General features: G+C 39.5%; 1 protein-coding gene across 11 annotated transcripts in view; it reads left to right on the top strand.

The window, feature by feature from the left end:
• Positions 1-14,906, top strand: part of dmd (dystrophin) — a 251,416-nt gene that overhangs the window by 192,564 nt on the left and 43,946 nt on the right. The window contains exon 1 of one of the 11 annotated variants that reach the window (XM_063467781.2): positions 3,183-3,388. The exons of the other annotated variants lie outside the window; for them this stretch is intronic. Coding sequence (XP_063323851.1) covers positions 3,369-3,388 — 20 coding nt within the window. The 5' untranslated portion in view covers positions 3,183-3,368. Of the gene's footprint in view, positions 1-3,182; positions 3,389-14,906 lie in introns of those variants that run through there. 11 annotated transcript variants of the gene reach the window in all.

Genomic DNA, 14,906 nt, shown 5'->3' with positions numbered 1-14,906 from the left:
AAAGTCAGCAATTGACGGCTCATTGTCGTTGGCCTTCATCTCTTAGGTGATGGATAGGATTGAGGTTGGTGTTTGTGCTGGCCACTCAGACAGGGGGGTAAAAAGGACCATCCTGGGGGCTCAGTCCTTGAACACTAATCCCAAAAAACGACCCTGACACGCATTTGCAGATATACACACACACACCACCACTACAATCCCCACACCCCTCCTCCTCCATTTCTGGCTCTCATCATTGAGGTGAAAAACTTCTAATGGAGTCTAGGCTCCTTTGCTTTGAGAAACAGTGGGATGGGGGAAGGGTGGAAGAGGCAGGGAGCCTGAGCTCCACCTATTCAAGCAGCCCAGGCTAAGTTTTCTGGAAGCACACAGGACTAGATGGAAATTAGATTAATTTCAAAATAAAGGTGTCAGCATTTTCAGTTCAATCCTGTTATATTTGTCATAATTGTGTAACTTCTGTGTATATTCCCATTATTTAGCAATGAATAGCCAGGGTCTGTAAACTTGCTGAGGGCTTTGGGGGAAAGCTGTTCACTTTTATATAAGATTACACCAGTAAATGTCATCTTTTTATGTAATAACATGATAGTTCCACACCCATGTTGTCTGTTACATCAACCTTGCACTGGCTAAGAGTTCGAATGAGTTCAAATGTGATGAAAAGCTGAAAGACTTTGAAAAAGTAATTGTTTCTGTTAAAAAAAAAAAAAACAACAACCCCAAGATGCATCTTGGTTTTGTTTTATTTCAAGTTATGGTATTTGGTTAGACGTTCACAACAGAAAATCCCCACTGAATGACACCTTACTTTTACTTTTACTGTTGTTGGTCCATCAGCCAGTCACAGAAAAGTGCCCACTGCAGGTAATTTCTGTGTTTGTTATACTATATTTTGGTATCTTTGGTATTTTTTCATGGTTCTCCCATTCCTGGCGAACACTGCTGTGTCTCCCTTACCTGTTTAGGCCCACTTATCAACAAATTAGCATTCAACCAATATAAGTGTCATCCACATTGAGAACCATGCAGGTGGAAGACTGCACAGGTACATCTGCAGTGGGTGAAAACCTGTCTGTACACAGTCTGTGTCAAAATTCATATGCAGATGGACACAATTACAGAACTAAAAATTATCCATTAGAAGGGTCCAGTTGCAGACTTCACCGTGCACACTACCATCACATCCACAGGGTTACAAAAAGGTGCAAAAATACAAAAAAAATGACTAACTTTTTATTAGTTCTATTGTTTAGGTTTAGATTAGATTGTATGTATATGTTCCATACATACATAGCCAGAATCTATAGTGGGAATATTCTTTACTTCACCAAAGTCTGGGCAAGATCACCTAAAAAAATATTTTCCAAACTGACAAATCTCAGAACCGTGGGTAGTAACAGACCTTGTCATACAGCTTCACTTTAAATTCAACATTCATTTTATTTTTGTAGCACATACAGAGCGAGGAGGGTGTGTACATATCTGCACATACATTAACTCTGAACAGCACTTTACAAACACAGCTCTCCCAAAGCACACACCTTTTTTAATACTATTTGTTCAGCCTAAATAGATAGAGGATATAGACAGGAAAGCAGGGAGAGAGAGAGAGAGGTTAGGACATGCAGCAAAGGGCCTGCTGCTCTCCGGCAGGCCCTCGAACCTGGGCCTACTGCTCTCCGGCCATATGGCATATGGCTCACCCACTGAGCTAAACCAGTGTCCCAGCACACACTAATTCTAACAGAAAATGAAACAGGTTATTTGTAATGAACTGTTTCTGGAGATGTACTGCAGAGCTTGTTTGGCAGTGAGTGAATGACACTGATACAGACCAAATCCTCAAAACAAGGTAGGATTTTGATCAAATAGCACTTGAATACAAATTATACCAGCTGACTGTTAAAAACCTTGAAAACTGTCCACTACAATAATTGTCTGTGCTTTATGTGTTTTCTTGGGTTTTTGTTGGTTCTTCCTCTTTTTGGTATTATTCCCTTATTTAAGCCAACTTTTAGCCTGCTCAGTATTCTACCTATGCAGATCATTGTTGCCATCAAGCCGTCCACTGTAAGTTTTTGGGAGTATTTCATGCTTGTGCATCTTCGTAAGCCTCAGCTTTGGTACAGTTTCTAAGGTCCCTCTCTCTGTGTTGTCAATAGTATTAACGGATCCCAACTCAGAACCATAACTCCCATATAACTTGTTTCTGCAGTCAGGACCTCTACTTACACTTATTGTGGTGATACTTTTGCATGTCCTGTGTTTGTATATTCTGGGCACCTTACTTTAAGGATATATGGCAGAAAATGCTGTACAATCATTTCATTTTTTCCAGGGCATTCCACTTTCTATGTTAGCTTATGAATCATGCAAAGACGCCCTGCTTTAAAGCCTCAAACTGAGCCTTTTCACCATCTTCCTCTTGGTATTTTCAAATTGTATCCAAAAGAAAAGCCAAATGCTCATTGGTCAATGACTTGTGATTGATTGTTAGCCAATGAGCACCTTGTCGAAAATCCTTCTTTCTGATGTCTAGAACGCCCAAAATTTACAAAATGAACTTAATGTTGTATCCAGTGTAAACTAGATATAAAGTCTGATAATACCATCAGTAAAGCGGCTAAGGTCACAGAGCAAAGGAGCTGAGGGCTATTGTCCCACAGATTTCAAAACAACATCCTGCTGTTTTGTCAGCAAAAGGGTCACCCCCTGCTAGCCTTTAGAAAGAATGCATATTTAAGGCACTTCTCCATTGGCTTTAGTTTTCAGACCTGGATGCTTTGTCTATCTTTGAAGCTGTTTATGATAGTAAGCAAGCAAAACGAGCACACACATATGAAGCCTTCTACAAGGAGCTAGTTAACTTCCTGGATAGATAGTTATATAATTAGTAAGGGAATCCACAAAGATTCGGGTCAAATCAAGTGAAAATGTGAATAAAGGCTATTTTAAAAATAAGTAGTACTCGTGTGATTTTTATAGGACAGAGCTTTAGATGGATGGAATGTGTAACTAAATTCTGCAACTAAGTAGGAGGATCACCCATGATTTTTTCGCTATAATATTTAGGCATGTCAGGATCTTTCTGGCTTGAAGCGTTTATTTTGAAATAGTAGGCGGAAGTCGTGCATGTTGTATGTTGGGACGTTGATCCTTGTGTCTCGCTGGGTCAGTCAGCCTCTGCAGCCTACAACTAGCACTTACAAAGAGAAAACGCAGGCTCCGCACAGTAATCTCGGACGTCTCCCTCCGGTTGCATAGGACGCTTGGTCGGACCGCGGAAGGGGCCGGCACATCCCCTCTATTCTGCCCGGGAATCGGATCGTTCTATCACGTTCGGAAGAGGCTTTGAAAGGCCGGCGATGCGAGAACAGCTTCGGAAGTGAGTGCTGAAGGCTGGGGTCTGTCTCTGCTGGTGATAAGTAGTCTGATTGTGATGGTAATCGTGCTGGTCGTAATGCAGTAAACCTGTTCACACAGACAACGCTGGCTGTGTGGCCGAGGGAGAGACATCCCCCACACTGCACACTAGTTCATGCTTACTGCCGAAAATGCGCAAACATAGACTCTGCAATTTTTAAATGGCAGAGAGGTTGTATGTAGGATTTGTTTTGAACAAGGGAAAATAGGTCTGCTGCCTCACTGTGTGCTCTTCTCTCCCGGCGTATAAAACGCACCTCAAACGACTGCCCCCTGTAATGATCGGATTATTTAGACGTGCAGAAAACACTGTGTATGCTCTTGTGATGACAGAGCATACGCAATATAAAGCGATCGATATTTTTCAACAAAAGAAGGGAAATCGGTTCAGTTATGTTGTCTTAAAGACAAAACCAACCGTTGTTCTTCGTGTCTGGTTTTGGTCTTTCGGGATCGTTGCAGAGGAGCCAGCCCAGGTGTGCAGGCAGTCCCTTCTTGCTGGCTGAATCGTGCATTTCCTAATTCTAAATCCTTCCTTTGCAGGCTGCTCTTCCTCTGGGCACTTGCTGCCATATTGGAATAAAAAGGAACACACAGAATGCTTCAGAGCCCCAGGCTGGAATCGGTGTTGGCTGTTTTTATTTATCCGTATGTGTTTGAATTTCACAAGACTGGGTTTTCTTTTTAATTTATATGTGTGTGTAAGCGAGAGAGAGAGCGAGCCTTGAAAAGCAGTAGGCTAATGGATCGCTGTGCATTCCTTCACACGCACAAACGTAGTCACCGCCTATGCCAGCGAGGCTGCTCCTGTTTGGATCCGTGCGGGATTTTTTGTTTTTTCTTTTGCACAGTGAGTGCTGCAGTTTTACCGCGATTTCGATGCATTGCACTGCTGTCTATTCAGCCAGCCAAGAGCTTCTAATTAGTTTAGTGATCTCTATGAAACTTCATTTAGATGAGAGCAGAGGATGCTGGTGCAGACTTTTGGCCACAGTGTGAATGCAGGTGTGTGCCTATTGTGTGTTTGTGTTCATCGACTTCGTCCCGTTTATGGATGAGAAGCCACACATAGTGAATTGGCTTTGGGGTGTACTGTGTGCAGACTTTGTATTAAGCCTAGATATTTTTCCGTTTCTTCCTAACCTCTTCTTTCTAGGAGAAAATGACACTTGTGTCTCAGCATGTGCTGCAACAGTACTAAGAGTGTTGGAAACAAAGTCAGATCTGCTTTGCTGGACATTTGACATGATATGAACAAAGCACAGATTCTTTAGCTCACTGTATTGTGGCATGCTACCAAACAAGAGGTAAGTATGACTCTATTTCTAAATTATCAGACATCTGAATTGTATAGTATCAGACAACATGCATTGATCAGTCTGTCTGTGATAGGTTAATACGAGCTCCAATAATTAAAGGGACTTTTCCTCAAAGCCTTTTTTCACTTTGAGCATTTTTTTTTTTTACTACATTCAACCTTTCACATTAACATCACTACAGTGCTTTATTCTATGTTCTTAAGCACTCTAATTATCACACACACACACACACACTCTCCACTGGAATCATTAAGGGCATGCAGATGGGAAACATAACAGTAATAGAACTAATGTTTGTTACTTTCTGAGGAAAGAGAAAGGCAAAGGACAAAAGCAAGCCAGTGTTTTTTACCGAACTATAGAATAATTGTTTTTCAATGTGTAGCGGAAGGTTCAAAAGTCCAGTATTGTGAGAATGCTTGAGCAGTTTAGTCATGAGTTGAAATGTCAACACGTCACAGTCAAATGGGTATAACCCTAAACTATGAGTTAATAAACAGTACAGGATTCCTCATGGCATCAGGTAAATGCAGTTCAGAGCATCAGTTTTAGTCCACTAGCACTGGCAGTGTAAATGTGCACCAGTGTGGACTGTGATGTTATCTTAAAAGACAGAAGGGGCAAAAAAGAAATTTTATTTGTTATTGTCTGCTCGCCATCATCATTTATCCGACTTGAAGTTTATGTAACGCCAGCCGTATCATTTTTATAGATTGCAAAATTTTGAATCCTCGTCCTCCTCTGGATCCCTATCCCAGCTGTCTTAGGGCGAGAGGCAGGTTACACCCTGGATAGGTGGCCAATCTAGAGAGACAGACAACCACTCACGGCTGGGCCATTTAACCTAACCCCACTAACTGCATGTCTTTGGACTGTGGGAGGAAGAACCTGATGGCGGACTTGAACTTAGGACCTTCTTGCTGGGAGGCAACAGTGCTGTCCACCGTGCCACCATGCTGCCTGAAATTTGATTTGAGATTTTAAAAAATTATTATTATTATTATTTTTTAATGAAACCAAGTTAGCATTTTTGAAAAACACCAAAAGTTTCTGTAAGTGCAGGGATAACCTGAAGAGGTTATCCCTGCACTTTGTGGTTCTCTTTTGCAAACAGCTTTCCATTATTTTCAGTAGTTTTAAATATGGATTTCACACATCTGGACTTACTTTAAAGGCTACTGTCTGAGCAGTAGCAACAAATATACATATATAAAAAAATTTTTTTTTTGCTTTTACTTTCAGCAATAGGCAGAGGAAGATGTTGCCATAAATGAGCTATAATTGACTGTAGTGTGAAGTGACTCTCATGCCTCTTTGCAGAAACATCATGGAAAATGCTTGTCATTGCTGCAATAAGTTATTCAACTGCCTGCTTACTGCAATTCATAGCATTATTTCTTTGCACATGTATGTGTACATGGTGTAATATGACCTCACATCTTGTGTCATTGTGGATGAATTACTGGATTTCATTCCAACATTAAGTGATGCAGAGTGAGGTAATGCTTGACATTTCCTGGAAATACCCAGTTTTGGGAAACAGTTGGATCAAATGCATCCATTCTCTTCATTTGTCAACAGTGATGTAAAGAGTTGGCGTCAGACATTCATTGAAATATATTCTTAACAACCACATTAGAAATTTTTTTTACTGATGTCTAGATGATTGGTTCAACACTGAAGCCAGCCAACTTGCACATGCTGAAGATTGGGTGCATGCAAAATGGTGAAGCACAGTCTTTACATGTTCTTCAATTACTCTCTTCTTAGATGCTTCAATTAAGCATTAGAGGTACAATACCATTACCAAAAAGATTGGTACACTGCATAAATGCAAAGAAAAAACCCTAAAACATAAATAAAAACGATTTGCAAATCTCAGAAACCAATATTTTATTCATAATATAACGTAGAAAACATGTAAGAAATGTACCAATCTAAACGGTCTTGCATAACTCTTCCCACCAACTCACATCAGGTGTTAAACTAGCGTCCTTTAAGAGTTGCTTCAGCTTCCATCTTTAAGGAATGTTTTTTGTTCCCCACAAGCTAAAGTTCTGCCATTAAGCCATGTTATTACAACAGCTCTGCTTTCTGTTAGAATTGTAAGATTGTTATAAAACACCAAACTCTGCATTTCCCACCAAAAATGATGCTGTAGCATAGAAGCAAAAGTAATTTGCCCCAAAAAATAATTTTAGACAACACCCTTGTGTTTTTTTTAAATACTTTATTTTGCAGTCACGTTAATACAAGTAGTATCAAAATGAACCTTAGAATAAATCAGTTTCAAATTTGACCAGCCCTTCCTACAGCTTAAGGTATCCCATGCTCATTGAAAGGTAAACATTTATGTAGACTGTGATCGCAGATTCCTGTTTTTTAGTTATATAAAATACCTTATTAATGAATTACGTTCTTAAATATTGCAGCATGTATTACAAAAATACGGCTGAACTCCAAGTTTCATTTGTATAAATATGATTGTTAGTTTAAATCATTAGCATTAGCTGCTTAGTGTACAGTCTTTTTTTTTTTTTGACAGTTAACGATACATTATCAGTACTCTAGCTTGTCCTGTGGCAGTGATATATTTTTCTTGAGGGACAGAGTAGCTTTGAAAGAGCACAAAGAGCCAAAAGTGGATAAGTTTGGTTCCCTTAAGCCACTGTTAATTGTTTTGTTCTTAATTCCATTAATTAATTCTATTCGTCACAGTAGTAAGATTTTGGATGTTGTAGACATATTGAAACATGTCAGGAGGAAAAAAAGTGCAGAATGTTACCTTCTTCTTTAATACCCATAGCTACTTTCCTATAGCAAACTACAGCTGCTCTGCACAGATGGGCTTAAAAACACAATCTGGTCTTTAAGTGATGACGTATGAACCCTTCTTCCAGGTCCAAACTACTCTGTGTTTATTAAGCCTGTTGTGTTTTTAACATGTTTTAATGCTTTGTATCTTGTTCTATTTAATCTGAGCAAGCCCCTAAAAACAGTCAGTGATAACTGTCGGCCTCTCTCAGTTTTTATTACCACTGTGCGTTTTAATTTTTTCAGAAATCACTCAGTCAGAACATGCTATATCATGTTTAGATTGAAACTAGCGAGCTAACTTCCTGTTAACTTCTAACTCTGTTAAATTTAATAAATTCTGTTTTCATGGATGCCTGGATGTTAAACTTAATTGTTACATCTGGTAAAGCAGCAACACTGATCATTTTATTAAAGATGAAAGAATTTAGACACTTTTTAACTCTCAGTGATGCCGCAGTGTTCGTTTGACTTTGGGAAATAAAGTGGAGTTTGGACCCGGAAACGGATAATGACGTCAGACTTAAAGACCAGATAGGTTCAAAGACACAGGAGCAGGAAGGGCTTGATAGCTTCTTGCTAATAATGGCAACTTTGCTTTCAGTGCATGTATACCCTTAAATTGCACCACTGAGTTCCCTCCTTTGACACCGTTTTCCTGCCTAATGAGTTTGCAACCTGAGGTGGAAAGTGACCACTGAACCATCTTATAGTGCTGCTTGTTCAGACCATAAATTGAATTCAAATTCAAATTTTATTTGTCACATACACAGTCATACACAGTACGATATGCAGTGAAATGCTTAGACAACTGCTCGTGACCTAAAATAAAAGACTATGAATAGGATAGGAAATAAATATGAAAATTAAAATGAAGGGTAAATTTAACTAGGTTAAGAATAAAATAAAATATAAAAATTAAAGTTAAAAATAAAATAACTGTACAACAAAATACACAATACACAAAATACACAATATAGAAAATATATAAGAATATATGAAGAAATATAGAACAATAAGAGCAGCTGTACGAGTAATAAATGGTAATGAAAGAAATGTAATGTCCTGGGTTGTGCAATCCACATATTTAAGTGTCTTCAATGTTATATTAGAAAGATATCAGTAGTTAATTGGTGGTTCTAAATTTAGCATAGGTAAGAGTGGATGTCTATATGTGTCCGTGATAGTTTAGTGTTTATGTGCCCGGCGTCTACTCAGATTCTCGTTCAATAACATCTGTGATAACCTGAATTGGATAAGTAGTTTAGTTGGATGGAGTATCTGTTGTCTGGTGAACATGAAAATATATTACAGCAGTTTTATTATTTATTAGTTTTAAAACTGCTGTAATATATTTTCATGTGTCTCACATGAAAATATATTACAGCAGTTTTAATATGGATAGTACTTTGCTGGTTGTGGGCAGCTGGAATTATTAGTTTAATTGGAAACCCCTTTTTATTTTTACTTTCCACTACTTGTTTGCTGGTGAGCAGCAGGTATAAACTGCTGCAAGTTACCGGCCTTTGGTCTTAAATTTATATATATATCGCAATATAATATATGATAGTAATAATTCACAGTGTAAGGATGCTGCACATTTGTGGATGAAAGCATACTCCAGACTCTGTCATGCTTATTACAGACATGTGTATGAATGTGTCTGAAGTGACTGAGGTCCTGTTTATTCAGTGTTTGAGGTTTGAGGACGTTTGAGTAGCTCTAGTACCCTTCCACTCATTATTTGGAGTGGGTGTGTGGTGGATCCTGTCTGTGCTAGAGAGAAAAACAAAGGCAGTGCAGCAAAAAAACATAATTATGGATTATTATTTGTAAATGTTTCTCAGGCAGAGGTTAACTGCAGGTGCACTTTGTGTGTGAATTTTCAGGTTGTGTGCTGATTTAACAGACTCTCTTGGATTATGTTTGTGCATTGTATTTAAAACAGCTACATTTTATGGTTGATTATTTTTGCTCTTTACACAGTTTGGAGAAAATTTTGCTTTTTTAAAATTATTCTGTAAAATTTGGGGCAGTTTATTTTTTATTTCACCGTACTATTAATTTTCCTCCCTCTGTGTCTCAACCCCAAGCAAACCTGTTGTTGGGTTGAAGAGTGACCATGAGCCTTTAACTGATTACAGTTCCTAGTTTCCACACAGCCATAAGAAGATTCCTACTGTTCCTACACTGTGGTGGAAACTTTAGTTATCTATATCTACATACATCTGTACTTCAGTAATTATTGATTGCACAAGATTGGATACATTAGTGAATGGTACATACCAATGTTCATTTATTGTTTATTATTTATTATTGCAACTAGTGCTGGGCGATATGACGATATATATCGTGTGGACAATAGAAAAGTGTCTATCGTGCCATTTGTCTTCTATCGTTTCTAACCCTAATTTTATAAATTATTACATAAAATATATCATTAACCCTTTACAACCGGTCGGAGCAGGCACACTCCGTTTTGCATAACTATTTTTAAATCCCTGTAGAACTGGAACCACGTAAGCTAGCGCAATAATTGTTTTTGCATATGAAACCGTAGGAGTTGTACTTACATCTTATTCCATTAGCTTGCCCTAGATCACGGTTTCCTTCCACATATAGCTTTGCAAAAATTGCATAAAAAGCACTTCCAGCAACAAAAACATAATATTCCAGAAACACGCTTTGCCGATCCGATCAGCTGTTCATAACACTTCCTACGTTGGAATATAAGTCAGCGCGAACTATCGCATGTCCGCCATTACCTGTCCGAAACCGGAAGTGACGTCATTTTCGCGGAAAATTTAGTTTTTTACCTTCAAAGCCTATGTTGGTGTTTTTAAAAGTCATGTTTGACTTTATGCTTTTCTGTATCGTTTCTGGGATGCTTAGAAGTCAAATTACACTGTTGGAAATAGTTTATTTTGATGCACATGCTGTTTTTTTTGCAAATTTGCATTATAATATTTATTTTCATTTTTCCTGTAGTATATTAAAATTAGTGTATCTCAAACATAAAACTATGAAGACACTCAAAATAAATTTCTCGTGGTTGGAAACTATTTTGTGCAACTTTTTTGTATTTACAGTTTTGAGGGATAAGCCTCTTAAATTTCTCTAACTAGAAATATATGTATAAAACAAAACAAAAACGATTTTCAATTTTTTGTAGTTTATTGCACTTTTTTTGCAATTTATGTAGTTACCATGGACTTAATGCATACATATTATTAAAATTTGGGCTATAACGGTTGTATTGATGTATAGCAACTTGAAATGCTCCCACAAATGGCACTACAGCATGTAAAATGTAAACATAAGCTCTGGCGGACTTGGTTCTATGGTAGGTCTTAAAAGGTTAAATAGCCTGTGGCAAATATATTAGTGTTGTCTTCTCACTATACATGCTCTTAACTTTATGCAAGAGAAAATAAAGTATAAAAAAATGATATTTTTCGCAAAGAAACTCTGTCTTGTGGTTTTGCAACATGGTGCTGCTTTACGTGCACCCGGATTTGCGACATGATTTACGGTAACTCAAAACAAAGACTGCACCCTCTCCACTCGCTGTTTACAGACTGCATACTTTCCAGATGACCACAGGTCAGGTGGTATATCGTGATATATATCGTTATCGTGATATAAAAGAATTCATATCGTGATAAATATTTTTTCCATATCGCCCAGCACTAATTGCAACCAGTACGGACTAAACCGAGCAGAGAAGAACAGCATAAGCTCCTCGGCAAGGGAGTAGTTTTTCAGGCTCCCCAGAAAGTTTAGCCGCTGCTGTGCCTTCTTGGTCTGTGCAGTAGTGTTAGTTTAACAGAATACATCATCGTCCAGACCCAGTAACTTGAAGTCAGAGACCCTCTCTACATAATGCCTGTTGACGTATATGGGTTGAGGGTCAGATGTGCTTCACCTGAAGTCCACTGTTATTTCCTTCAGTTTTGCGGTGTTGAGGACCAGCTTGTTATTGCTGGATCATGACGCCAGGTCTTCCACCTCATTCTTGTATGCAGACTCATCTCTCCAGTGATGAGCCCGACCACTGCTGTGTCATCTACAAACTTCACAAAGGAATTGCTGAGGTGGGGGTGCAGTCATGGGTGTAGAGAGTGCACAGTAGGGGGCTCAGCACACATCCCTGTGGGGAGCCAATGTTGAGGTTGAGTGTTGGGAGAGGTGGGGCCTTACTTTGAATCTCTGTGGGTGGTCTCTGAGGAAGTCCTTAAATCCAGATGGCTAAGATTGATTAGTTTTGTTACCAGTCTGTTAGAGATGACTGTGTGTTGAATGTCAAGCTAAAGTCAATGAAAATAAGTCTGGCACGGCTGTCCTTGTATTCCAGACAGGCCACAGTTGTGTCCAAAAATTGTGGGAGTCACCTGTGGGTGGAAGACCTTGAATGATGCGACTTCTGAACAGTTTCTCAAAACACTTCATAATGACTGGAGTGAGAGCCACTGGATGAATATCATTCAGGGATGTTTTGAGGACTTCAAGCAGAATGGGACAATGCTAAGAACAGGATGAATATTTTTGTAAAGGCACCTGTGAGTTGGTCTACACAGAATTTCAGCACCTTACTAGTGACACATTCAGGTCCTGCTGCTTTTCTGGGGTTCACTGCTGCTAATATACACCTCAGGTCATGCTCCTCCACTGTAAAGATGTAGCTGGTGTTGGCTGGAGGTAGGGATGGGTATTGATAAGATTTTCACGATTCCGATTCCATTTTCGATTCTGTTTAACGATTCGATTCTTTATCGATTCTCTTATCGATTCTTTTTAAAAAAGGAGAACACTAAGGTCGATTAGCTTAAAACTTTGTTTTATATCTTCTCTTTGAACAAACCCAACAGTGAGATCTTAAGAGATCCACAGCCTATGGCTCTTCAATGGGGTGTCACAGGGTCCCCGGGGAAAAAAATTGTAAATGTAAAATAAATATTCTTCTGTAGCAATAACAAAGTATAACATAAATTATTCTGTAGCAATTACACAAGAATATCCAGTAATGTCCCTGCCTACAATTAAACACATTCACTTACCGAAAATCGGGGGCATCTGCTGTGGCAAATGGGTGCAAGCCTTTTACCACAAACTTAGTCACTGCTCGGTGACATTCTGGCCTGAAAGGAGACGCTACTAGTAGACTGCAGCGAGAACTGCCAGCATCTGAGCCAGCCAGACTCTGTCTGTCTCTCTCATCATGGTCACCTAAATGCACAGTAATGGCAGGTTTTGTAATAAGGCAGATCGCGCTAACATAATATGCACTGTTAGTTGATTATTTACCTGCCGCATTAACGGGAGAGGACGTGCAAACGTTACCGCTGCTGCTGGGTTGAGATTCACGAGTCCGGAGCGGAATTAAAAACACGACATTCATTTAAGGTCATCGCATGTTTTGTGAGCAAATGCTTTTGCATAGTCGTAGTGTTTCCTCCCTTAAATGAAATATCTACTTTGCAAGTATTGCAAGTTGCCCTGTTGTCATCCGTTCTCGTAAAGTATAACCAAACTTTTTAGTGTTTGAGCCGCCATGTTTCCTGCCAGGTAAATGATGCTCCGCAACGTGGTGACGTCATTCGGGGCGACGTCATTCGGGGCGACTGGAATCGATAAGGGAATCGTTTGCAAAAATGGCAAACAATTCCAAGGAATTGAAACAGTGGGAACCGGTTCTCAACAAGAACCGGTTTTCGATACCCATCCCTAGCTGGAGGTGTGGGGTTTTGTTGTTGTTGTTGTTGTTTTTGTTTGCAGGTGAATAAGCAGTTCAGCTTCTTTGCCAACACAGCATTACCATCAGGTCTGGGTTTGTAGTTAGTGATATTTTGGCCGCACCATCCTCAAGTTATTGCTGTAGAGGTGGTCCTCAATTATATTTTTATAATCCAGCTTGCCCTGTCTCATTCCCATTTTCGGGTTTGCCTGGACTGTACTGTACACCTCACCAGACCTGAAAGCAGTGTTTTTGTTTCTCAGCAAGGTCCGGACCTTTTTTGTCATTCAGGACATTTGGTGGGCATACACCTGGTGGCATTTGACCGTGGTTACAGTGCTTGGACTGACACACATACACCAAATGACTTTTTTTGCACAGTACTCAGTCTTTTGCACATTTCTGTTGCGTCTGCACTGTCTTGTGTCTGTATCATGCTGTTGCAGTGTCTTTGTTTTGGGGGTTTTTTGTGCAAAAAATGTATGTAGTGTACTCATCCAGGTCCTGAGATTCAACGATACTCCAGTCTGTATTCTCAAAACAGTTTTGCAGCTGAGAGGAGGCACCATCAGGCAACGTTTTAACAGTTTTTGAAGTAGAGGGCAGCGGTTTTCTTTACCTTGGTCCAACTGGCCCAAGTGAGCTGTTTGTATGGCCCTGTATATGCTTAATTTTTGGAATAGACTTTATCCAGTGTGTTTTTCCCGTGTGTAACAGTTAAAATGCTGATGGAATTTGGGGAGCACTACTTTTAAAGTCAAAAGACTGAAGTCCCCAGCTATTATGTGTGCTGCTTCTGGGTATTTATTCAGCTACTAATGGCAATATGTAGGAGGCTAAGGACCAAGTTAGCTTTAGTATTTGGAAATTTTCAGCGATCAGGATAGCTGAAATCCCACGGTGGAGGACAAGGGGTCTGCATTTAACTGTCAAATATTCTAAGCGTGGAGAGCAGCGACTGTCTGCAGTCTAAGTATTATTGGCTGATTTTTCATGAATATAAATGCAAATATCCCCACGTCATTGTTTTTGTGAGTTCTGGTGTAGGATATGACTCGTTAGCTTCACAACTGCATCAGGTAATGCAGGATAAAGCAACAACTCTTGAGATTATCAAAGCGCAACAGTCCTCAATGAGTCTATTGTCTTCCAACTGTAGCCTCAGCTCATCCATTTTGTTCACAACAAACCTGGCATTTGTGAGGAAAAGGCTAATGACTGGAGTTTTGTGCGGTCTTTTCCTTAGCCTTTCCTACACACTAGCTCTGCAGCTTTGTTTCTGTTTCCTGTCCTGCCGCGAGCACCTCCTAGTGTTCTGAGGCATTGTGAACCATGAACCCAGTGTTCTGGCATTGCCCGCTGGTATGTTGTAGGAGTGAAGAAATGCCATTGTAAAAGTTTCTTTGCTCTGTGAACCTAATAACAGGTGGTTTTGTCAGATGCACGTGAGGGTTGCTGGACAGACTGTTAATGAAATTCTAGAAAAGATGTACAGAAATTGCACCACATCTCAGATCACGTTGAATGTCGTCCCTCAGATTGTGACAGGAAGATGTGTTGACAGTTTGGCTATAGTTGACAAAGTCATGCTGTGCAAACCTGTGAAGAAAATG

Source organism: Pelmatolapia mariae, linkage group LG23 (genome assembly GCF_036321145.2).
Source record: "Pelmatolapia mariae isolate MD_Pm_ZW linkage group LG23, Pm_UMD_F_2, whole genome shotgun sequence".
NCBI classification, from domain to species: Eukaryota; Metazoa; Chordata; class Actinopteri; order Cichliformes; family Cichlidae; genus Pelmatolapia; species Pelmatolapia mariae.
This window is presented reverse-complemented; position numbering and strand designations above follow the sequence as displayed.